At 43.3% G+C, this 24186-nt stretch overlaps 1 protein-coding gene across 1 annotated transcript in view; it reads left to right on the top strand.

Moving 5' to 3' along the window:
* The first annotated feature begins 12374 nt into the window (after positions 1 to 12374).
* The window catches only part of CD96 (CD96 molecule), a 70958-nt gene continuing 59146 nt past the window's right edge, over positions 12375 to 24186 (top strand). The window contains exons 1-2 of the mRNA XM_019470821.1: positions 12375 to 12508; positions 13613 to 13713. Coding sequence (XP_019326366.1) covers positions 12375 to 12508; positions 13613 to 13713 — 235 coding nt within the window. The remainder of the gene's footprint in view (positions 12509 to 13612; positions 13714 to 24186) is intronic.

Raw genomic sequence — 24186 nt, 5'->3', positions numbered from 1 at the left:
CCAATGATAACATATTAGCACATACCTGAAGACGCTTGGTCCCATTGTGATGAGAAGCCTTGAAAACAATGGCATGGATGCGATGGGACTGGAAATAAAATGAAACATAATTGTATGTTTAGTGCACTTGCTCACAGAGCTCCCAGAGATTTTCTTTATTCGGTGACTGTCACTTGAGAAGCAGCAGAAGAGCAAAATTAGATTACTTTATACAGCTTGATCTGTGATCTTGGTTTGCTATATTACACTTCAGCATAAGATTTTACCTTGTGTCTCACATGAATGGTAGTGAAGAGAAGCTGACAGCTTCCTAATGCTCCTTTTACACATGCCTGTCTATCCCCTTTTCCCTCCATTCATCCAAAAACCAAAATTAAACTAAGCAAAAACCCAATCAGGTACTTGGCTGAAATGCTTTTCTGTATAAGTTATTAGACCTAAACCAGAGACTTTTTCTAGGGTGCTGTGTGTTGGGTAACTTGGAATAAAAATGCTGTCCAGCTGATGGCTTGTGCTGGTGGTACCTGTAGTCTGTATCAAACTTCAGGTTTGTTGTGGTTTAACCTCAGTCGGCAACTGAGCACCACACAACCGCTCGCTCACTCCTCCCCCCCCCCGGTGGGATGGGGGAGAGAAGTGGAAGAGTAAAAGTGAGAAAACTCGTGGGTTGAGATAAAAACAGTTTAATAATTTAAATAGAATAAAATCCTAAGAAGAAGAAGAATATACAAAGCAAGTGATGCACAATGCAATTGCTCACCACCCACAGACCGATGCCCAGCCAGTCCCTGAGCAGCAGCCCCCCCGGCCAGCTTTCCCCAGTTTATTAATTTAAATAGAATAATAGAAAAATAGATGTGTATGGAATGTCCCTTTGGCCAGTTTGGGTCAGCTGTCCTGGCTGTGCCCCCTCCCAGCTTCTTGTGCACCTCCAGCCTTCTCAGTCGGTAGAGCATGGGAAGCTGAAAAGTCCTTGACTAGTGTGAGCACTGCTTAGCAACAAGCAACACATCGGTGTGTTATCAACTTTTTTCTCATCCTAAATCCAACACACAGCACTGCACCAGCTACTAGGAAGAAAATTAACTCTATCTCAACTGAAACGAGGACAAGTTTTTTCATGGTGCTAAGTGGAAGGTGAATGTGAAATGTGCCTGCATGCGTTACCAGCTGTCAAGCTGAACTTGAGAAGCATGATTAAGGTAGTTCACCGCAGGAAGCTGTTCTGTCAGCTTGGTCACAGGGTGGGGATGCTGTATTTTTCTGTGGTGGACAGAGGCCAGGCTCCTCTGAGGAGATGTGGCCAAAGCAGAGCTTTGCAGCCCGCTGCAGTGGTCGAGGTCCCTAATGTGACACTCATCACCAGCCAACTCAGAAACAGTCTCCGAGATGGGAGAGCAGTTTGGAGAATTATTACAATATTACAATATCTGGCACTGTCACATGTTGTGCACTGTTGATTTACAGCTTATAAAAAATTCTTAATCTGTTGCTTGAGGAGAAGGCTGATATCAGTGGATAAAGCTGATCTGTGTCATTCTGAGAAACCCAGTCTCATCCAACAAAATTGTGGAGGAGCAGGGATGGGTCAGCAGTTGGCTGTTTGGAGAAGAAATGTCATAACCTGCAAATATGTTTTCTTACATCATGAGTGCTAGGAGACAAAGATCAAAACCAGCTGATAGGTTAGAGGCAACCTTTACAGAGGAAATGCTTGTTGTCAGAAGAGGGGAGGGAAGCAATGCCAAGGTCCAGAACACGTTTGGGTGCTGCAACCACCTGAAACCTCCTGAAACCACTCACCCCTGCTCAAAGTGCTTTTAATAAGCAGATAACTGAAATTCAAGCACTTCCTTTAATAAAGCCTTTTGATTTCAGAAAAGTGAATCACTGTCTGAAAGTTTGCTGGGAGTGTATTCTTCCAGGATTGCTTCACTCCTTTGCGAACATGCCTGGTGAGCAGCTCGACACGCTGGCAGGCTGTATCAGCCAGGCATTTACTCCTACAAGTGCCACCTGCTCTGTGACAATCCTTGCCTCGCTGAAGCCACCAGCATCTTTCTGCTTGATCTGCAGGGTTAGCTCCCTTGTGTTGAACTTGGCTGGTCTCTAACAGGAGTAACGGTTTGCTGAGCCGCTTGGCTAAGTAGCACTTGGCAACCTCAGGGAAGCGAATGCACTCAGCTGGGTAGTAGACACATGGATGTTCAAGGCGCGCTGCTGTGTGCCCTATCGTGCGGTGTTATTTCATACCGTGCTTTCTGCTTGATCTGCAGGGTTAGCTCCCTTGTGTTGAACTTGGCTGGTCTCTAACAGGAGTAACGGTTTGCTGAGCCGCTTGGCTAAGTAGCACTTGGCAACCTCAGGGAAGCGAATGCACTCAGCTGGGTAGTAGACACATGGATGTTCAAGGCGCGCTGCTGTGTGCCCTATCGTGCGGTGTTATTTCATACCGTGCGTGTGCCTCTGGGGCCCTCCTGTGCAGCCTGTGCAGCTGACACCCCTCAGGCAATGTTCAAGGCGCGCTGCTGTGTGCCCTATCGTGCGGTGTTATTTCATACCGTGCGTGTGCCTCTGGGGCCCTCCTGTGCAGCCTGTGCAGCTGACACGGCCCTCAGGCATCAAGCAGCTGGAGTAATTCTCGGAGGAGGTTTAGCGAGGAGACATGTAACAGCCGAAGTCGCAGGCTGAATTGAGATATCGTGGGGGAGGCAGCTATTACATTCCAGCTCTTTTTAAAAACCATTCTGAGACTTGTAAGGTATTGTGTTGTGCTTATTGCTGGATTTAAGACCGCTGACTGCCAGGCGGTGAAGGTCACTTTGTGCTTTCCTCTTTTAAGGCAAGTTGCTGCTGTTTACATTAACAAGGGAGCAGCAGTGCTGGCATGTTAACTCATGTCTCTCCTGGGGAACAGGTCTCCGATGGACTCCCCTAGGACCTGTATGCAAGTTGGAGAGTTGTATATCATGTAGATGTCAAGCCCAATCAGAGCTTCCTTGTCAGGATGTGTTAGGGCAGCTGTCTGCAATTTGTGTGACAGTGTGCATCTCTGCCAATAAGCTACTTTTGCTCTCCATTGTGCTGTGTCTGCTGCCTGCAGCGCTCCTGGGAAAGCTGCCAGCGAGCGAGAGAGAGAGCAACTGCATGCACAAAGGTGGCTGGGTGGCACCTCTTGTAATCTGTGTTCTGCACGGTGTATTGATCGGCTTTGTGGATGGATCCCAGGGGGTGAACATGAACATCACATACCAGAGCATGACATTTTAATCAGACAGGTTTAACTATTGGGAACAGCTGGGGGAATGTCTACTTAAAAAAAGAAAATTGCACCCCAAAACCCCCCATATGTTGGTTATTGCTTAGGAGCTATATGTAGTTAAACGTAGGATACAAATGAGTAGCCTGTGAGAGCACTTTGAAGTACAGGTCTAGTAAGTGCAAAGTGGTGATACAAGTTAGACACTGAAGTCAAGCTTTTTGCAAACATGCATGCACGCACCATGGCTAAGCAGTGCAGCCTGTTCAGTGCAGCACCATTCCCACCTGGAGCATTGCTCCTGCCAGCTGTAAAATCACTTGGCTCACAGGATAGAAAGGTGTTCATGCTGCAGGAGATGGGGCTGGCAAGGAGCAAGAGAGATTTAAAAGGAGAAGGTGGCTGGAGTTTTCTCTGTATTGGCAATGATACGGAGTTGTGAAAACGATGGAGCTCTTATGGGGTTGGTGTGCCAGCTCGCCCCACCAACATCTTGAGTAGGGGTTGAAAAATGACCACCCCAGAAACACCAGGGAAGGTTATCCTCCTTCTCAGCCTGTAACACGCTATGTAGCAGAGGAGCTTAGCCTTCTGTGGTAAAATCTCAGGGTCCCAGAAGAGCTCTGTTAACCTTGAAAGTCTGCATAGTAGGTTACTTTCTACCTGCAAAGTAGAAAGCACCACTTATTCACAGGCATGATTGATGCCGAGTCTGATCCAGAGGTATACTTGAAAGGACATTCATCTGCTGTTTGTGGGAATTTAACTGAGCAGAAGCTTCTGAAATGCCAAAACAGAGAGAATCGCAAAATTATTCCCAAAGTGCTGCCTGCCTTCTAATTGCTGGCCATCTCCTTTCATGAAAAGAGGTAAGAGAAGCAGTTCACACACGCACAAGTGCTTGCAGACTTCTCCTCTGGGGAAAAAAATCATCTATCTTCTCTTGCTTTCAGATGCTTAAAATGAGGAAAGTAACATATCGGAGTTGAGAGAGAGGAAAACCAGTCAATGTTACCTTTGTATCCGATGATCAAAGGTATGTCCCCCCTCTGCTGTGCCCTGAGAAGGGCAGCAACTTTCCCGAGTGAACAGCACTTAGTTCAGAGCTGGAAATGCCCCCTCACTCCCCGTGTGGCCGCACAGACCAGGGGCTGCCTGCCTGCCTTTGGAGAGTAGGGGATTTAGCTTTTCCCAGTAGAAACAGGGCAGCTTAACCAGTTATCCTCTGCCAATAAGAAGCAGCAACAAGATGAGTCTTGGAGAATGATTGTTCCCTGGGTAGTGACATGGCTGATGTGTATTTTCTTGTGAAGAACTACAGTGGGCTACAGCTATTAAGTGGCAGTAATTTATGAAATTCATGGCCAGCTTTACCATTCAGCTTCCTTTCATCTATTTAAAAGTCTGATTTTGTTCTGACTACTATACTTTAAATGCAGAAAATAATAGAAGCTAAGAGAAAAACTGTTCTTTACATTCAGTTACCATTTTACTGTGTGCATTTTAACACTCAAAATGTACTGGCTGCTGACTGGCATTTCCACGATGTTGGAGTGCCTGTATTCCTCTCATGTTTCTAATGAGGCACAAAGTATAGGGAACATAAATGACAGAAAAAAAGCCACAGTTTTTTTAATGACTAAAATCATATATATTTTAAAGCTCTAGCCTAAGGTTATAGCACAACAAAGCAGGCAGTCTCTTTCATCTGCAGTTTACTCGGAAACTAGGACCAAATTTCTGTCTCCTCAGGTGACAGAAAACAGCAGAGAGTCTCCAGTAAAAAAGCAAAGACTCAGTCATGTGCCATCCGGCACTGTAGAGTCAATCTGAGTTGTTTTGCAAGAATTCAGTGATACCTTTCTTTGTAGGAGTAAAACAGATAAGGGCAGGAGAGTCAGAGAGTCAATGAGACAAAAGAAAATGAAGGAAAAATTAAAATAAGCCACTACTGTGAACATATTGGAACAGGGCGTTACAATATCTGACATGAGAGAACTTAACTGGGCCGCACACAACATTTTTCCTCACCCCACTAGACAAAGGGTTGCACTGGTTTTACCATCAGAAATTATGAACAGCATCGGCTCTTCTAAGTTCTTATTATACATCCCACCTTTTGCATGAATTTTTGCCAGAACTCTAAGGTAGTTTTCTGAGATGAGAATTATTTTTCGCCACCTGCAAATTGCACTTTTGTGAGGAGCTGTACTGAGGAAAAGATAGGCGAGATGGTGGTGGGGCGAGCCAGCGCACCAAGGCTGCGCAGCTGGCAAATGAGATTTCTGACAAGGAGAGGGGTAGGGAAAACTGAAAAGAACAAAGTTCAATTCCTGGTGATTCTAATGGACCGGTGAATTTGTAGGCTGTCATCAGGAAAATCCTGTTTCTCAGATATAAATGGACAGGGGACACTGACATGAAAATGCCAGCGAGAGCCATGTCTCTGAATTGTGTTGTTAGGTGTAAATAGGCTTTGCTCAGGTCTTGGCAAAGGGTTGAGAGTAGGGTTTTTAGCAAGCTCGCTGTTGCTGCTTGCATTACAGTAGTATTTAGAGGCATGTTCAGGACCCATTATACTAACTGCATTTTTCACAAACAGTATACATCAAAGGTATTGTGTTTGTATGAACATATACACATACATGTGGTAAGGCCTTCTGAGAATCATAAAATCAGTTTGGAGAGATGAATGGCGAGAAAGGGAATCAAAAGAAATGGCTCATTTTCCATCTGGGGAGTTGCACTTGGGAAAAATGAAACACTTATCTAAAGCTCCAGGAAAAGCGTGACAAAAGCCAGGAAAGGTTTCTCGTCCCTTGCCCCCCCGTCCTGTGTATTTTACCAGAAGGTGTTATTGGAAACCTTCAGTGGCAAAGGGTCCGTGCAGTTTTCAGGGTTTCTCTTGCACTTTCCTGTGCACGGCAGAGTTTCTGTATGATGATGGTGCAGGAGCAGCCCAAAGGCTTTTTGTATTGTCTGGACACATGGTGTTGGCGCATGAGTTTGTTCCTCAGGCTTGAAGTTCCATTAAGTCAACTCACGCTGGAGTACTAAAAATGTAACAAAATTGAATTTGGGGAAGACAAAACTGGTAAGAGATTTGCTGCTACTGGGAGTGTGAATCAGACCTTTTCTGCAGCAAAGTCGCAAATGTTACCTGAATGTTGAGTGCACCAAAAGTATACTCTGCACTGATCGCAGAGACAGTGAACTTCTCTGCTTTGCTGCAGCTCTGATCTGATAGTGGGGAGTTCCTTTTTGTTTCGGTACTTAAGCAGTTGTCTGCAAACTAGCGACAAAATGAACTATCCAAGATGCTTTTGATAGCTTTCTGGCAGGACAGCGTAATGAGCATTGCAGCTATAGATGTATGCTCTGATATTAAGCAGTGCTTTCTGAGATAGTGTGGTGGATTTAGTTTATATTTAAGTAATGCCTTGGACTATTGTTTCTGAGATATTTTCATGTCTACCTTTGATCTGAAATGTGTTAATCTAATGAGTGGGTAGAGGAAATGAGTTACTATGGGAACAACATCTTTCTCTAACTTACTGCCCCACTTGGCTGCTCTGGCAATCGAAGCAGGCTGCAAAATGGAGCAAGGCCACCAGAGACAAACGTGTTTCAGTCTTCGAGGGAGCTTTTGAGGTCAGGTTTGGGGTACAGAGGATAACAGCAGACCTCTGGGAGGCGTATCATGTGCTTAAAGCAAAACCAGGAGGAGGAGGAGGGAGCTGTGATCCGACCATGATAAGGAAAAACCCCAACAGACAGAGTTGTCTGGTGGGAAGGAGACAAAGGCTCTGCTGCTGCATTTCTTGGGGTGTAACTGATAAATGATTAAGGACAGCTGTTAAAACTTGAAGCTTTTAAATCTGTTCTGGTGATCATTAATAAGGTACTTCATCGTTAAACAGCTCTTTGAGCTGCATTTTCTTCCTCTTTTCTGCTGTAGACTCACAGAAGCAGCCATCAGTACTGAAAACATGGGTGTGTCTTCCTCTGACCTGGAGAGCAGTGGTACCTGCAGTGATGGCTGGTGACCTCTGGGGATGGGCTGTTGGCTGGGAAGCAGCATCCCATATTGGTATTATGTTTCCTCTGTTTGCACCTCCCTAAAAGCTACTGCACAATATAACGTGTGTGGAGAGGAAAAAGCTAAATTCCTTATTATTGCTCATGTAATTAAGGGGAGAACTTTTATCTGAGTGGAAATGTTTTAATCCTCTCATATTTGATTCCTCTCTTTGGCTTATTGCCTGGGCTAGGCAAAGGGAAAAACACGTGGCCATCCTGCCTCCCTTTGACTCACTAGCTGTCAGCAGCGTGTGAGGATCAGGTGGGTGCTCACCCCAACTTCAACACCTACAGGTGAGCAGGAAATATTTCCTCTGGGCAATTTGTTTCTCTCATACCTTCATTCCTCACTATGTAATGTGTGTCATTTATTTTGCCTACTCTTTCAGGAAAAAAGCTGTACAATTTATATAGTTAAATCAAATCAGGGTCAAAGTAGTTTGATTTATATTTTTTTAAATTGAAAAGTAATTAAAGAACAATCAGTGAAATACATGTTCAGGATCAATATCAACAATGTGAACCACAATACTAGACATTAACAAAACATTAACAAACGCCTACGACTTTCTGAATTTCTAACTGGGTTTTGACTGCTGCTCTGCTACCACTCTCCCACTCTGTCGTCTCTCTCCACAAATTTTCGTACCTTTTTATTTCTTTTCAAGCTGACTCCTGCTCTCAAAGTCTCTTGGTAGTCCCTTGCTTACTGTGTAATCCGGCTGATGGTCAACCTAAGGAAGCTTCATCATTGGTAATTTCTTCCCAGCGCTATCAGTTTTTGGGCAGGTGCCCTCTCAGACAGCTGCAGGTCTTACGCTGACCCCCAGGTTACGCTGAGGTTGCTCTCCCCTTGGCTGCTGTTGTGCAGGCAGCATCACCGCGGGGCTGTACGGATCCCCCACGCCTGCCCTCAGACCGGTGCCTGCCCCATTTTTGTCACCGAGGCTGCGCTGCTCCGCCTGCCACCATGGCGCTCGGATTTCTCTGATTTCTGGGTCTTTAATTCAATGCCCTTGCAACTTGAGCTTTGCCTCTCTGATGCCGTTTCTGAAGTTTAATGTTCTGCTTATTACTTGACTCCTTTATTTGTTAAAGTTGTGCGTATGCCTCTCTTTCTATTGGAAACCTCAGGGACTCATTTAACTTTCAACTCACCTGCCCATAAGCACCTAGCTGGGGGGGGGGGAACTGCCTTTTCACATGTGATGTGGGGAGGTCTCTCTCTGACTGTCTTTTGTGCCACAGTCGCATCCCAAAGCTAGGTAGGGTCATACTGTGCCTAAATATTTTGAAGCGAGGATTTAAAAAAAATGAGGCTGCCTTTCTTCCATTTTGAGCCTCACTGATGAAAACAATAGCAATAACTAAAGCACCCTGAGCTCAGCGTGTTGCAACACCTGCTTTCCCAGCCTGCACATGTGTAACAGCAGTGTCTCCCTACCTGCCTTTGGAAACAGTTCCTCTCCACCCCTGGTGTGTTCCCAAGCTCTTCTCCAGAGAGCTTTCAACAGTGCAAAGATGTTAATAATATAAATAATTAATGTTAAGTGGTTGTCAATAACATCTAAGTCTAAAAACATAATACATGTAAACCCGTTAATTAATTGTATCCCACTCTGAAATTTGAACAGTAAGCAAATTAGGAGGGATGGTATGGTGACAATGATCAATGCTTATTTTTTCCAGGGAAATGTTGAGAAGCAGAGCAGCTTTGGCACAGGTAAGTCCTTACTGGAGTTTGTTTATGTCATCTCCTACCTTCTTCTGAAAATTTGCTTTTTTTTATATTTGATAGTTAAGCGTATAATACTTACTCTACAGAAAGTAGAGATGCGCAATCACAATATTAACTTTTAATGTATGTATTTTAAATGTAAAAAGAGGAATTACATAGAAAAGCAGCAAATGAGATATTATATTTTATCTCAGCACAAAGACAGTTTTTTTCCTGTGGCCTGATCCACATTCCTGTTATTTATTGTTCACATTTAGTCCTTGTATCTGGCGTGCTTAGCCCAATCCAATCCTCTGCTATCATCAGAAGCATTTCTGCATCTTCTGAATGAGGTGGAAGGGCAGGGACCTCATCCTGGCACACACAGACCTTGAAGGGGGTTATAGCAAACAAGGCGCATCAGACCAAGTCTCCAACACCACCATACCAAAAAGAGCCTGTGTGAAAGATCTCTTTCATATAGATATATTGATATTTGTGGGGTGGGAGCTGTTGGGTTTTTTTTTCTCTCTGATATTTGTAAGGTGGATATCTGATAGCATCAAGTTCTGTCTTCTGCGTTTCAAAAAAATTTTTGCACATGGGAGGGTGGAGAAAAGAGCTGCAAGAATAAATACAGAACCTTTAGAAAGGCCTTCATTTTTGATACGTAAAATAATCTCACTAGAATGAGCAAGGAAGAGACAAATAGGGGAACAGACTAACGTGTTTTTACCTTTGGAATAACACAGGCCTGTTTAATCTGGTGCAGAAAGTTTTCAATATAACTTTTTTTCCTGTGCACACCCAGTCTGACCCAAATCCAGGCTGTTGCCAATGCCAGCCCTTGTCTCTCTTTCCCGCAGCTTCCCTGCCAGTAGGTCTAGGATCGGGTGAGAGTGCAGTGAGAACAACATCCTTTTCTGAGGGCAGTTTTTCAGAGCGGTAGGTGACCGTGAGCGTCAGTGCAGTTACAGGGGCGCCGGACTGACGTGGTGCAAGGAAGCTGGAAAGGAGAAGGCTGGTGAAGACGAGGGCAGGCAGAGCTTGGGCTTGTGCTGCCAGTGACCACCCTGCGCTGGATCCGGGGGTGCATGACCTGGAACTCTTCCCTCATCTAACAGCGAGCATCGCTTTTTAAGAGCAGGAACAGGTGTCTGGGGAGAGCTGGCTTTTCACCCCTGGGGCCTCTCAGAACCAGGCATGTGAGTGCCTCCCTGGAGGACCCCCAGCCAGAAGCTGCCCGAGTTCAGCAGCTAAGGGGAGAGGAGGTGATGAGGGTTGGGATCCTGCCCAGCCGTGAACGAGGGAGCGCGGGAAACATCGCATTTGAGCACATGCGTCCCGTTGTAAGGAACAGGGCTTTGTGAGAGGAGGGGCTGGGAATCACCTCAGGTTTTCCCACACGTCTTCCTCCTGTTCTTCCCTTGAACTCCCTGGCTTCTACAGAGGAGGGGGGACATGGCAGATGTCCAGGAATGATCTTTTCTTGGCTAGCGTCACCGTGAGAAGCTGATAGCTGAAAACCTCTTATCTGGGAGAGGAAAAACGTAAAGGCAGAGCAGGAAGAGGAAATGAAACAATGTGTCTATAAGTGGTTAAGAGTTAAGGAGCCTGTTAGGTGCCACTGAACTGACATTAGCTCTGTTGCTATGAAAATAAGAAAAGTTCTCAGAAGCAAGCTTCTTAATTTTGGCCGTGCTGGTTATTCTTCCAGCCAAGCAGCACAATTTATCGGGTACAACAATTTCTCACAGGTTACTCTGCGGAGTCCCTTTGGATGCTGAGAAACTGAGCAGTTCTTCTTCAATCTCAGGTGGAGTAGCCAGTGTTATCAAAACATGGTGAGCTGCAGCGATTCCTACAGTTACTCATGACTGAGTTATCACTTGATTGTAGGAATTCAGTTTAAATAGATTTTTTTTTTCCATCTCCCTTGTTCCCTAATTGATTTTTTTTTTTGAATGCTGAATCTTTGACTTCCTCTCATAAAATAGATTATTGACATTCTAGCTGCATGCTTTTTAATCATTCTGCTGCATAATTACTCTTGCTGCTGTCTTCTGGTTTACACTGTTTCTTTATTAGCAGCTCTTATTGCCAGAAGCTTTATACACTTAATAATCTGTCAAGGTGGTAATTTGTTTTCGGGTTTTTTTTTTTTACTTGAAGACCTTTTCAGTGATATCTTCAAGCACCTGGCCTGGTCAGATGCTTTAATATTCACTTATCTCTGTCTAGTTGGCCTTATGTTATTTTTAATTACCCTTCTTCTGGATAACCAAAGTTACCCATTCATCATATAGAAAATGTAAGCAGGTCACGTGCAACTGTATCAGGCAGTAGGAAGACAGACCCTCCAGAAACAGTAATGAGGCTGATGGTCAAAGATGACATATAGGCAAGCCTTTGCCTGTTGACACTAGCAAAAGAGCCTCATCGCAGCCTGATCCAGCATTCATAGTAAATGCAGGCCGTAGTGGTTTCCATTACACAGCAGGATTATACCACCATTTCTTCTTCTTAATGCTTTTTGGGGTTTCCATTCAGGGTCCCTGCAGAAATACAGTCATCATTCTCCCGGAGCTCCTGTAGGCATTTCCTATACAGCACGCCAGCTCTGAAGCAGCTTGCCTTTCTCAAATGCCAGATAAAGCCAGACAGTTCATGGGCGGTATTTTATCTCTGTAAAAGGCTCTTGGATCTCAATTCTGACTGACTTGAGCGTAAGTTGCAGGGCTGTGGCTTCCCGAGGAGTCCTGCGAGGCTGTTGCCCAGCAGCTGGTGTGTCCATCAGCCTTCAGTCATCACTGATGGGCAGGACTGCTGAAAGATGGCATTTTGCCACAGTAACGGACAGCAGTCTCCTCTGGGGCCAGAGCCATGAGCTGCAGCACTGCGCAGCTCACATGGAGCGCAGAGCCAGGACACCCTGTCTGCCACCAGAAAAAGGCTCTGGTGGTCTTGCCGCAGTGGCTGCTCCTTGCCCAAAGGACCCGCTGGAGCCAGCAGCCTGGCTTCTGTATGTGCCCCCTGGCCCCAGCTGTGGGCACAGGGTCTCAGAGATGGAGCAGCACTCTGCAAGTCAGCTTTTCCTGTGTCTGCAAGGTGATCGGGGACTGGAGAGCATTGGGAAGGACTGGAAGAAGTGAATAGTTCAGCACAGATTACTGAAACTGGGGACTTGGTGGCCTGTCGGTAGGTGAAGGACCGTGGCAGTGAGAAGATGCTCGATTCTCCCCATCTGTGGGGGAGAGGACAAAACATAATGGGTTTCTCTGGGTTAGAAGTATGAAAAAAAATTCTTGGTGCTGAAAGATGGAGAAGCCTGAGAACAGACCACCTGGGGACCTGGTGGCATTTCAGCTGCTGGCGGTTACCAAAGAGTGCATGAGACACAAGTCTGTCAAAAGTGACAGAGATATAACAGGGTTCTCCCTTCTGGCAAGGCAGTAGGTCAGGCTGCCTCTTAATTCTCTTCCCCCTCCTGCTTTCTGTGTGTGGAAGTGCAAACTGGAGGGAACAGAAATGCTGGGATTTGCACATGCTAGTCTCCCCAAAAGCTGAAAACAAAAACACGGAGTAAAAATTGGGTCGTGGTATTGATGTACACAGGAATGAGTGAAATCTGAAGGAAGGTAGCAATCATTTATGACCGGAAAGAATGAAGAGTCAAGAATTACTTGTGGAAAAGAAGATATTTAATTATATTTTAAACAACATCTTACAGGTTTATATCATCTTTATTTTATAGTTGTGTATTGGGGAGTTGGTTACTTTTTTTTTTTTAGCACTCCTTCAGCCTTTTTGGGGTAAGCTTTTTCATTAATGGAAGTGACTGTCTGCATTTCTTTAGCACCTTGTCTGTGCCTTATTTTATCTTGCCAGAGGACACTGGCAGATATTAATTCTTGGGGCTTTTCTTGTCTATATGATAATCCAGACAAGATTTTTACAATTTCAGTACAATAGCCTCCTCTCAGGAAAGCTTTGCTTGCACTAAAATATACTCTGAAGTGCTAATCTCTTAACCTTCTAGAGTTCATTATTTGGACAGATAAAAACTGAGTTTAAAATGACCTGTAAGGTCTTCTTGCCAAGATATAATCTAGTTAAAATTTTCTCAAATTGAATTATGTAGACTGCATACCATGTATTGATTAAAAAAATCTTCTTAATGGAGTCATATAATAAAACTCTTGACATGTTTTTTTTCTCCTTTGATGAAGTCAGTTTTTAACAGAAACTTCAGCATTTTGTTTTGTAAAGCTGTCACCAGCTCAGTGGCTTCTCTGTCAGATAAAGCTTTGACCTTTGGGCCATTTCCTCTTTTGAGGAAAACAGAACTGTAAAATTAACTAGTCCTGTGCCACTTATGAATAAGTTTGTCATATTACATCAATATGAAGCAGCTGAAGGCTGCTTTGAATTATCACCTGAAGGACTGGTGCTGTGGCTTTAATTCAAGATGCACCCTTTGCCCTTTCGAAATAGGAATTTTGGTAAGTGCTGCTTTTAAATATCTTTTTTGCCATGATTTATAATTCTTAATTCAGTTCTTTTTCAGACCAGAACAAAACCAAAGGACCAGTTCAGTACATTGAGGAGACACCTTCAGCTATGACTCATGTTTTCTGGAAGGTGGGCAAGGAGTCAGGTAAGTTAAAGTCAAGAACTGCTCTGTGTTGTTGGATAAGGAGGAGGGTTCCAACTTTATCACTGCCTTCTCTGGACCCATCTATGGCTTTATTCTGCAAAATCTTTGTTTTGTGGATTTGGGATTTCTACAGCCATAGACTCCTGTAGGCCTGTGTGTTCCTGGGCTGTTCAGTGACCTCTACTGGAACAGCAGGAAGAAGTTTGAGGCATCGGCATCAGCATTGATTAATTGCCAAAATATGTGGCAAAAGAGGAACAAAGGGGAAGTGGAGTCTGGAAGTCTCTGCAAGGACAGTGGACCTTAGAGGGAAATCTAAATATGTCCAGGAACGATGAGTCTTTGAACTCTGTCTGACCTCCTCCAGTGGATTTGCTTTTAAAGAAGGTAGTTTCAATAGTGATATTGGTTTTCTGATGCTCTGTGGCTACAAGAACTACAAAAACTGCTCATCTGAGTTGATTGAGGAGGAAGGGAATAGGTTGCTCTGTGTAAAAACAAAAAACCAAAAAAATCAGTTTGGGTTTATTTTTTTAAGTAAGTGTTGAAAATCTCATACAAAAAGCTTTTGTGGTAGGCAGATCCTAGTCACTTGATTGAGACAATATCTTGGTTTCAGTAAAAATAAAAAATTAAAAATTCAGTTGTCCCTTTGTTTAAGAGACTTTGCAGCAAACCTGAAGTTGACAGTATTTGTTCGATTCATTGTAATTACTAGAAATGCTTCATCCATTCAGAAGCCTTCATGATACCCCCAGGGACTGTTAAGATTTAATATAAGCTGGTTTTCTCTTTATCTCTGATTTTTCTCTCACATGATTTCCCCTTTTCTTTTCTCTAGCTGTCTAGTTTTTGTTGCTATAGCATTAATTTTTTCATTTGAAAAGGTAACAGCAAAGCAACGGTGTTTCAAATCTTTTATCTGAATTTCTAGTGTCCAATTCTTACATATAACTAAGCTATTTCTTGCTGAAATTATGTTGCAGGTTTGCTACTGAAGAAGCTTAATCAATCAATAGTTCCTGTTTGATAGAGTAAATAAATGATGTTGTGGTATGTGATAATCTCTGAGTTTTCCCACCACCTAACAGAAGTCTCATACCGAGGTGGGAGTGTGGAAATGGAGGAATTGACAGGCCCAGACAAATGAACAATTAAGTTGGTGTACTGAGACGTGTGACAAGGCAGTAGAATAAGGTAGAATACGTGCCTGGAATATCAAAATTTTACATGCTAGTTTAAAGTGTCCCAGGAGAGCTGCTGGACAGATACCATGTGGAAAACGAGCAATGCTCTCATTACAGCAGATTAGGTTGCTTATCAGTGGCCTAAAACTTGGAAATATGGGAAAATGAGCCCAGAAGTGTTTGAAAATAGGAACATAAGTATATATTTCTAAACCAAAATTCTGTTTATTTTCAGGAAATATATAGTGAAGCAGCCTTTTGTCAAAGAGGAAGAGTCCTGACATGTTGCAAGGAGCAAAGTGTGGGAGTTTTCAGCAGGAGGTCCTTTGATCCCAGGTTGCAGCCTGGCTGGTGATGCCGATAAGTCATACAAGTCACAGATTTCAAATGTCACCATTATCCAGCCACATCTGCAGTGTCACGAGTGGCAAAATGGCAATGAGAAGCGGACATACTCATGGTATCTCTCACTTCTGTTTTAGGCACAAGTCATACTGTAAAATGTTGGCTTCTATTGGTTCTTATTTAAGTAATTTCCCACTTCAGAAAAAGCAAACACATGTCGCCAACATAGTACACTGCCCTGCACCTCCCGTTTGGACAGAAGTTGCATCAGCAAATGCTTGAGCAGATGTAAAAGCATTGCTAAAGAAAAGGACCCCAATGAGGATATGATTTCACTTTGGGGGTAAGTTAACATGTCTGCTTGGGGATTTTTTTTTTTGCTTCTGGAGTTCTTTTCTTCCCCTTAATGCCAATAAACTGCAAACTGGATGGTAGAAAAGAAACTGGATTGTGAGTTGTAAATAGGTTTATTGACTAAATACCAGTTGTAGGATCTACACTGCCGATGCGTGAGCCAGAAAGCACATCCTGACTGTATGATTTTATTTCTATTTTCATAGAAGCAGCAGTTAAAAAAAATCATTATCACTTGCATCTGAGCTGATCTTGTTTGATTTGGAAGTCACTGGGATGCAATAAACAGGAAACCCCAGGGTGCCATTTTACTAAGACAGTTTTCAGAGAGGAACCACAGTTTCTGCTGCAAAGCACTGTTGATTTACATGGATTTTCTTGTCACATGTTTTGGCAAAATGTATCAGCTTGTGCTTCTTAGCATCAACAAATAATACTTGACTTGCAAATGAGCTCCTTGGCAAGTACCCAGCCACAGGATGCTTGGAGACTTGACTGAATAAGAGAGACACTCATTTCACCAATTTGCGAACTGGCGCTACCCCTGCCGTGGTCATCTGCAGCCGCTCTCCGATCCTTGCTCTTGATTCTTGGACATTGAAGCTATTCAACCTGTTAGCTTTTACCAAATTCCACGCAATGAAAATTAAACCTTTATTTTTTTCAATTTCCATGTAAATGCCTTAAAGGGCTCTCAAGCTCATTTGTGTTTTCATGTTTGAAGTTCATCTTTTCTAAAGCGTGACATTGGTATCTTTTTCCTCACTATGTAGGCCTTTCAAAATGCTCACCTTTAAAAAAAAAAAAAAAAAGAAAAGCAGCTTACTTTGTATTTTTCTTGTGCAGCCTTCTTGTTCATAATGAGCTTAAATATAAGGAACATAAACCCATCTGGAAACAAAATTATGCGCTAGGTTCACTAAAAAATGTAATTACATTATAATCAAACTGTCACTTTATGAGATAGTGGGAGATGAAATACACCATAAGCTGACAAAAGAAGAGGATGGCTTGCTCTTTTAAATACCATCCATAGCACAAAGCAGTGAAAAAACTCTGAATTACATACAGTGTAACCCGGAAAGCTCTTGGAGCCGCGGAGTGGCAACACAGCACTAGGACCAGCGAGACAGAGATGCTTTCTCCTGGTGGAATGGGGGAACCTTCAGCCATACGCAGCCCAACACATGCGCAGGCTGCTACTGCCAGTAGACTGATGGCCCAAGGGTGTTTGGCCACAGGGTGAAAAACACTGACCCGTGATTAGGAAATACGCTCAATTCGTGTGTCATGTTTTTCGTGGACCTCCTGTCTCTGCAGTTCTTGAGTTATCATCCTTGTTTCCTTCACCTGAAGCATTTGTGCCCCACCAAGCTGTCAGCCTGTATTCAGCAGAGGCTGACTCATGTCTCAGGTTAAACATGCAAGTGAATCGGGAAAATCTAAATGTGTGAGGAGTTGCTTTGTTCATGTCTTGCCCTTCCTTGTGACCCCTGCAACCCATGTTGCCTTAGTGTGAATGGAAATGCCCTGGTTTGAGGGGAAATTCCCAGTCCTGTGTAGTGAGAAGTACGCGTAGCCACTGAGTAGATGGCAGCATTCAGGTGGGAGTGATTTTCTTTAGTCCTTCTGGTCCTTGTCAAGTAAGCTGCTTTCCTGTTGTGGAGTAAATTCTTTTTTCCTTCCTGACATAATTTCTTTGAGATTTGAGTCCGTTCCCTGCTTTCCTTTCTCTGGCAATGGATCCTTTACACAGGCAGTCCCAGCAGTGATCCTTGTTCTGTTTTAGAACAAACTGGTGGCAAATGTTGGGCATGAATGTGGGGCACAGGGAGAGGGAGAGGAGCCGTTGATGTGATTTTTGGATGCCGGCCTTGACTTTCCAGCAGGGGCCAGGGAGGGGGCAGGTGGGCAGCTGTGAGTTTATTCTCATGGATGGACCAAAGCTGGTGGAAGACTGGCACCCAGGAGAACCGCTCTTGCTGCCAGTAATGCATCTAATGAAAGAGAAATTTGTTTTCATATAGGGCCTTTCTTCTGGACACTGAAAAAAGCTTCAGAAATATGAATGGGTTGAACTTTGTGCTTTTGTAGTCTGATTTTTTTTCTATTCTAGAGATAGAAAAGGTGACATACCAGGAGGTCCATACTGTGGAAGTGGCACAGCTGATGATACTTCCATTCAGTGTCTTGCTTTTCTCTTTTGATGCTATGAATACAGAGACAGAGCAGAACAGCATGCTGTGCTGGCAGTGCACGGTGTTATTCTCTATGCGCAGTGGATAAGACCCATTTTGTGTATTCATGCCACATATCTATCTGGCAGGGTATTGTGAGCTTCAGGAAAACAGAAGCTGGGGGAGCCCACTGGAGACTTCCCAATACTACAGCTTGCTTTTCAAATTTAAATCTCTAATTTGTTTAAGTACAATTAATTTTATTTTTCTAAGAAAACTGGAAAGATTTCAGTGCCAAGAACATGATCATGAAATGAAGCTTCATCAAAAAGAAGTAATAATAAAATCTTGTCCAAATGCCTATGTGACTGTGTAGTCTCTGTTTTGACAGAAATATCTTTTGTCAGAAACAGCTTTTGACAGTAGCTGTCTCCCCAGATAAAAGTAACAGTTTTAAAGCTACTGTTTTTTTCTTCTGTCACCGAATCTCAACACAAGCAACCCCACTCATGGACTGCCAACAGTGGACTACTGATGAGCTGTAAGTTGTGTATTGAAGGCCTCATGGGCTTAAATTTAGCATCGTCCTCATTCCATGTTATGCTACTGTTGCTGGCAATAGACTTGGTTAAAATGCCATACTTTTCTTCTCATTAGATTCATGCTCCTATAGCCACCTTTATCATGCCAGATGTGTAAGATGCCTTGAATTACAAAAAAGACCCTCAAACCAAAACAAAAAAAAAAAGTATTCTCATGACAGAAGATGCAAGTAAGGTTTTCTTGGCTTTGATTGTGCAGATACTTTCATGAGGCCACTGTGGCCTGTTGGGCGTAACAAGGTTATTTGAAATAGAAACTGCACTCATCCCAGTGTCTTGGGTAGTCTCACTTTCCACATTGTTGTTCTGCTGCAAGGATGAGGGCAGGGATGCTGGTTCATCTCCATGCCCATCTTGCTGCACGCAGCAAGACTCACTGTCGAAGCCCCAAACTCGCAGCAGAGCCGTGGGTGGAATTTGTGCTCCCTGGTGGATTTGAATCCTTAAGAAAGGTGGAGGATTAGCACGTGCCACTTGTATTCACTTCCTTTGGGACCCACCGCCTTTCTGGCTCTTTCTGGCTGTCCTCAGATTGACCTTGAGTTGCAACAGATGCTGCAAAAAAGGCTTCTAAATAAATCAGATGGTGCTCTCTTTTAAAAAAAATCTGTTTAAACGGCTGGGGCTTGAGTTAAGTTGAAAGGGTCTGTTTGTGGTGTAGGTAAGCTTCATCGCTTCCACAGGGAAAGCTGAATTAAAGAAGGGGTATAATAACTTTCTTTTAGAAAACAAACAAAACCCTTGAATCTAGTATTGCTTAACCCTAGCACAGAAAGTTATAAGGCTCTTACTTCTGCTGCTGCTAACCAAAGTGCATACACAGAAGATACTTTTTTACAAAGCTAACAAGCAGCTTTGGAGACGGTGTCAAAAAATTGGCAATACAGTATACTCTCTGGTTTTTGACTTAGCCTAAACTAATCATCATTAGAGTCCTATAAACAACTACATCTTTCTGCTATTGAATCCTCTTTGCCCTGTGAAGATCATAGCAATGCAATAATTTAGCTCAGGTAGATGTGACACTAAGGCTAAATACTATGTTTTACCCACTTGCAGCAGCTGCTGCCTAGTGACCTAAACACTATGCATGATAAAGAGGAAAATACAAATTTTACCTTAAAAGTGATGGGTTTGGGGTTTTTTTATAAGTGTAGTCATGGAGGTGTGTAAAGATAAAATGACCCAGCTGGGCCTGGAGCAATGTTCTCTGGATGTATCACAGTTACGGACAATAGTAGGTGACGTAGCTGACTCAACTTAGCCTGAAAATAAGGGTGGCAAAATGACCGTAGTAGGTTCATGACATTGCATGTGCCTAGGGAGTCTGCACACAAGTTATGAATTCTGGCCTGACTCAATGAACTTGTTTTTATATCTTGACAATTTTTTTAGTTTCTTTTTTTTTTTTGTCCCCCCCCCCCAGCCCTTTTGTTGCTTCCTTCAGCTACTGTGCCAAGCAGAAAACAAGACACTTATTTATGAGCTGGTCTGTTAAGATCTATGCAGGGCCTGATGACTTTTCCTGATCCTGAAAGGAAGAGAGATATTAGAGCTTTGTATCGCTTCTCTGCAGGGGCCAGGGCACAAAGTCTCTGGCACAGCTTGATACTGCAGTATAAGGGCTAGACTTGTCCAAAATGTACTAACAGAGCTGGATTATTTTCTAGTCACTGGATGCATTTGCTCCATACTTTTGTTGGAGGTACTATAGGTCCCTCAACTGTCACCAAAGGTCTACGCTTTTCTTAGTAACCAGGCCTGCATGCATTAATTTTTTTGAAAGCTGAAACTTGCATCCTCATTTCTGAAATGGCTGAGCATCTCTGTCTCTTTGGATCGTGTTGCTCTCCTCTCCTCTCTCCACCCCGATGCCGAGATGCGTCGTATGGACAGTATGACTCTGAAAGTCTATTACTGTCCATTCTCCTTACAAGAACCCACATGAAGAGTGGTGGGGCTGATAACTTACGTAGCTTCTTTCTGTTTTTTCTTCTTCAAGCATGCTGAGACTGAGGAAAATTAATATCACACTTCTCATAAACCTCTCCTGTCACTGATGCAAACCCTCCTAAAAGCATGTCAAAACAACTTGCTTAAGCGTGGCAATTTGCTAAAAAGTAATGATGTTGGAAAACAGGACAAAGTCATATAAAGACTTGTAGGAAAAGAGCTTTGGCTATTTGTAATCTCAAAATTTTAAATAGAATATCAGCTCAGAGGTGTGTGATGAGTTTTGGTTGCGGAGAAACCGAAGATGGAGGTTTTAGGAATCAATCCCTGATGTTTTTTTAAAAAAAAAATCTGTGCAGTGTCTTCTCTGCCTGCAAGAAAGAAGCCTTCCATGTGATCCCTGCTCTTCAAGCAAAGGCAGCAAGGCTTGTTCACCTTGATGAAATAAATGAAATAAATCACTGGTCTTAATTCAATATGCTCTAAAATCTAACCTGTGTAGGCCTAAGACAGTGGGCAGCTTTCACATGTACAAATGAGAAGCTGCTGATCTGGTTGCTTATTTTTCTGCTGTAATTGTCCTCATCTTTGTAAAAACATATTATTCCATTTTTTGCTCTGTAGATTAAAGCCAGAATTGCTAATAATCAGGATTTTTGCTGTGTCATTGTAAAATGCTCACAGCTTCATTAGAGGCAGTGTGAGCTCTTTACACTCCTGACGTGACTTAAAATGGATGTGTAATGCAAAACAAGCACAATGGGAAGGGCTCTGCCATTCTCACTTAATGTGTTTGATGAAGAAGGAAAACCCCTCCATTATAATACTTAATAATAAGTTCAGCTACAAAATAGAGGCTTAAAAAAATCCAACTTTTTTTTGCATGGCTCCAAACTCTCTCGGTCCTATTGGCCAACATTGGCACCGAGTTCTCTGTAATGTAAATCCCATTACACGGCACTTGAGTTCTGGCCGTAGAAATAAGTGGAGACCTGACCACAACAATATTTAATCTAATTATTTATTTTGTTAGGACTAAATCTCTTTTCCCAGTGGAGTCATTGCACTGCATGCAGGCATATCAACGCTGGACCTAAATTTCCTAGTAGAAAGTGGCACTTCCCTAGAGCTTAGCATGTGTCTTCAGCTCTATTCAGAAGCCTGTGCTTACCCTGTCCTTACTGTTATTCTAATTCAAACTTAAGTTCTTCGTCTCCACAGCCATATCTGACCTAGGTGTGGGCATTTGCCTTTAGTTATCTGTATCACTGCAAAGGCAAGAAAAAGCTCAAAATCTGAGACACATATGTAACTGCTATGTGGGTCTGTTTGTTTCTTGTTTCAATTTCCCCTCCCTTCAGTGCTATTAATTTATTTGATGAACCTCATCATGCAGTCTTTCCAAACTGACTGGTTACCTCAGTGCATGATACTTGCTTGTTACAGGCATGACTTGCCCTTGCACACCCCAACAGATCATTTCAAGCACAACCATTCCAAAAGGTGAAATGTGATAAACAGAAAGTTAGAGAAAATTCAGGAATCAAAAATAAAACAGAGCTTACTCAGAGGCACAGAGTCCCAAGGGAGCTTTTTATGTACGGAACATAAATCTAGCGAGTTGTAGTCGCTAAGACACATGGATGTCAAGGCTCAGGAGGAGTGACTTGCCAGACCATTAATAATATAAGCAAATTACACCCAGATATGAAACTGCAAATAGAGTCAGAGCTCTGCCCTTAAAAAGGTTTTGCACATTAGCACCATAACCTTGAAATTAATCTTTCCTCCTTTAGCATTCTCATATCTACTGCAAGTAAAGTTGCTAAGATACCCGTTGAACTATCTTTCATGCTGATGCTCCTTAGCAGCCATACTGTGAAGACGCTGATGAAAGAAAAGAGGCCATTTTATATGGAGCTGGTGTACCAGATGAGTGTTGCTCTGATCGTGTCCAAAGGAAAAGTGTGTGGCTTGATTTTATGGAAGCTGCCAACAGACCTGTTTGAAAAAATACTGTATTCTGAAAGGTAGCCTCATCTTTCTCACGGTCTGCCTAATTAAAAAGCTAATTGAAAATCAGCTCAGAATGAGCTTTCTCCCTGCAGGCATGATCTTTGTTCAGGCTTCAAGTGATGCTTTTGAAGCATCAAAATATGTAGACAGTCGACATGGACTGAGGCTGAGAGCAGACAGCACCCATCTGAAGCCTCTTCAGGACGCATTTGAGAATGAAAGCCTGGACATTCATTTATTTGTCCTACCGGCAACTGGGAAACTTAGAGCAGTTTATGGGCTTTCCATCACTAAGACAGGTCTGAGAGTCATTGGCATGGAAATGAAATTTCAGGTTACAATAATGAGGAATATATCATGAGGACATGATAAGCACCCAGTAAAATGCATGAGTTTTTTAATAGGCCTCTGTAGGAAAGATGCTTTCTTTCTATGTATTAGGTGAGCCATAAGGTTCTTAAGGTTTTGAACCAGTGAAGGTTCAGGTAGAAGCCAGAGAAAGGTAAGTGAGGTTGGATGGTAGGGCCGCCAAGTATTTTTATGAAAAAACAGTGACAGAGGACAACCAATAACAGAAGCACAGTGTTACTGCTGTTGCACACATTCCCAAAGGAATAACTGTGGTGAAAACCAACCAAAACCAGCCAAAGCCATGTCAGACCACCTCCTGGAAATCTCCCCAAGTTAGCAGCCTGAAGTCCCCCAGTATTCCCTGCTAGCAGTGTACCTTTTCATTCCCAGCTGCACCTACATGCAGGTGAAAGCCTGTTTCAGAGCTGAAAAAGGGGTTGGGTGAAGGGTGGCGTTGACCAAAACATCCTTCTCTGTTAAAATTCATTACCTGTGCAGTAGGTCCATGTATTTTCTTTCCCTCACCTGTTAGTCTCTTGAATCGCTTTATTTGTACCAGCCACAAAATGACGCTCCCATTGTTATTAATTTTCTCTTCCACTAAAGCCAGCCAATAGTTTTCAGGCCAGTCTGTGTCCCCAGCTGTAGACTCGCTCCGTGGCTCCTCTCACCTCTTCCCAGCCTGGCCTGACACATCCTTAGCGATGTGGTGGTGCAGCAGCGCTGCAGCCTCTCCCTTCCTCTGGTTCAGGCTCTGAGGCCCCGCAACTGACCCCACTTCAGGCAGGAGGCTGGACCGGAGGTCCCCCGGGGTACCCTCCAGCCTGAATTATCCTGTGGCTCTGTGTCGGATCCCACAGGCACACTGTTGGCTTGAAGCCAGGCTGGCTTTGAAATTGGCACTTTTGCTTGGCATAGCTTAAACACGCTGACTTTCTGGGATATCACTGGCTGGAATAACCAGCTCTGTCATGCTCGGTAGGTAAGCTGGAGGGATCCTGTCCTGAAGGAAAACAGAGGGGAAAGAGGAACTCAGATTTTTATGTGGGGAGCTGAAGGATGGAGAGGGGAAGCCAGCCAGTTCCCCAGGTTTACAAAGCCTGTGGGAGCTGAGAACAGAGTTGGGGTATTTGGAGTCTGAAAGGTATCTGTTTCTTTTCATAGCTACATAAAAAAACAGATTTTTTTTTCCAGGAATACCAGCTGCCCTGGCTTGCTTGTGGCAGGACAAACTGTTTTCTGAAGCACAGAAGATAAGATCATGATTTGCAGCTGAACTTGTTAATGACTGAGCTTGTTATTTGTTAGTAACCTTTTTTAACATTTTTTAGAGGTACTGTCGTAATGCCTACAGAGAGGACAGATGCATAACAGTCAATCTGACTTATGCAAATTAGAAGTGGGAAAATGGGCTTAGGTAATGGAGATGTCATAAATATCTCTGAGTTATGAAGTGGTGTGTTATCAGAAAGGTCAGGAGCAGGATGC

This window comes from Aptenodytes forsteri, unplaced genomic scaffold, assembly GCF_000699145.1.
Source record: "Aptenodytes forsteri isolate BGI_AS27 unplaced genomic scaffold, ASM69914v1 Scaffold287, whole genome shotgun sequence".
In the NCBI taxonomy this organism is placed as follows: domain Eukaryota; kingdom Metazoa; phylum Chordata; class Aves; order Sphenisciformes; family Spheniscidae; genus Aptenodytes; species Aptenodytes forsteri.
Note: the sequence above shows the minus strand (reverse complement) of the source record. Positions and strands in the feature narration are given on the sequence as shown.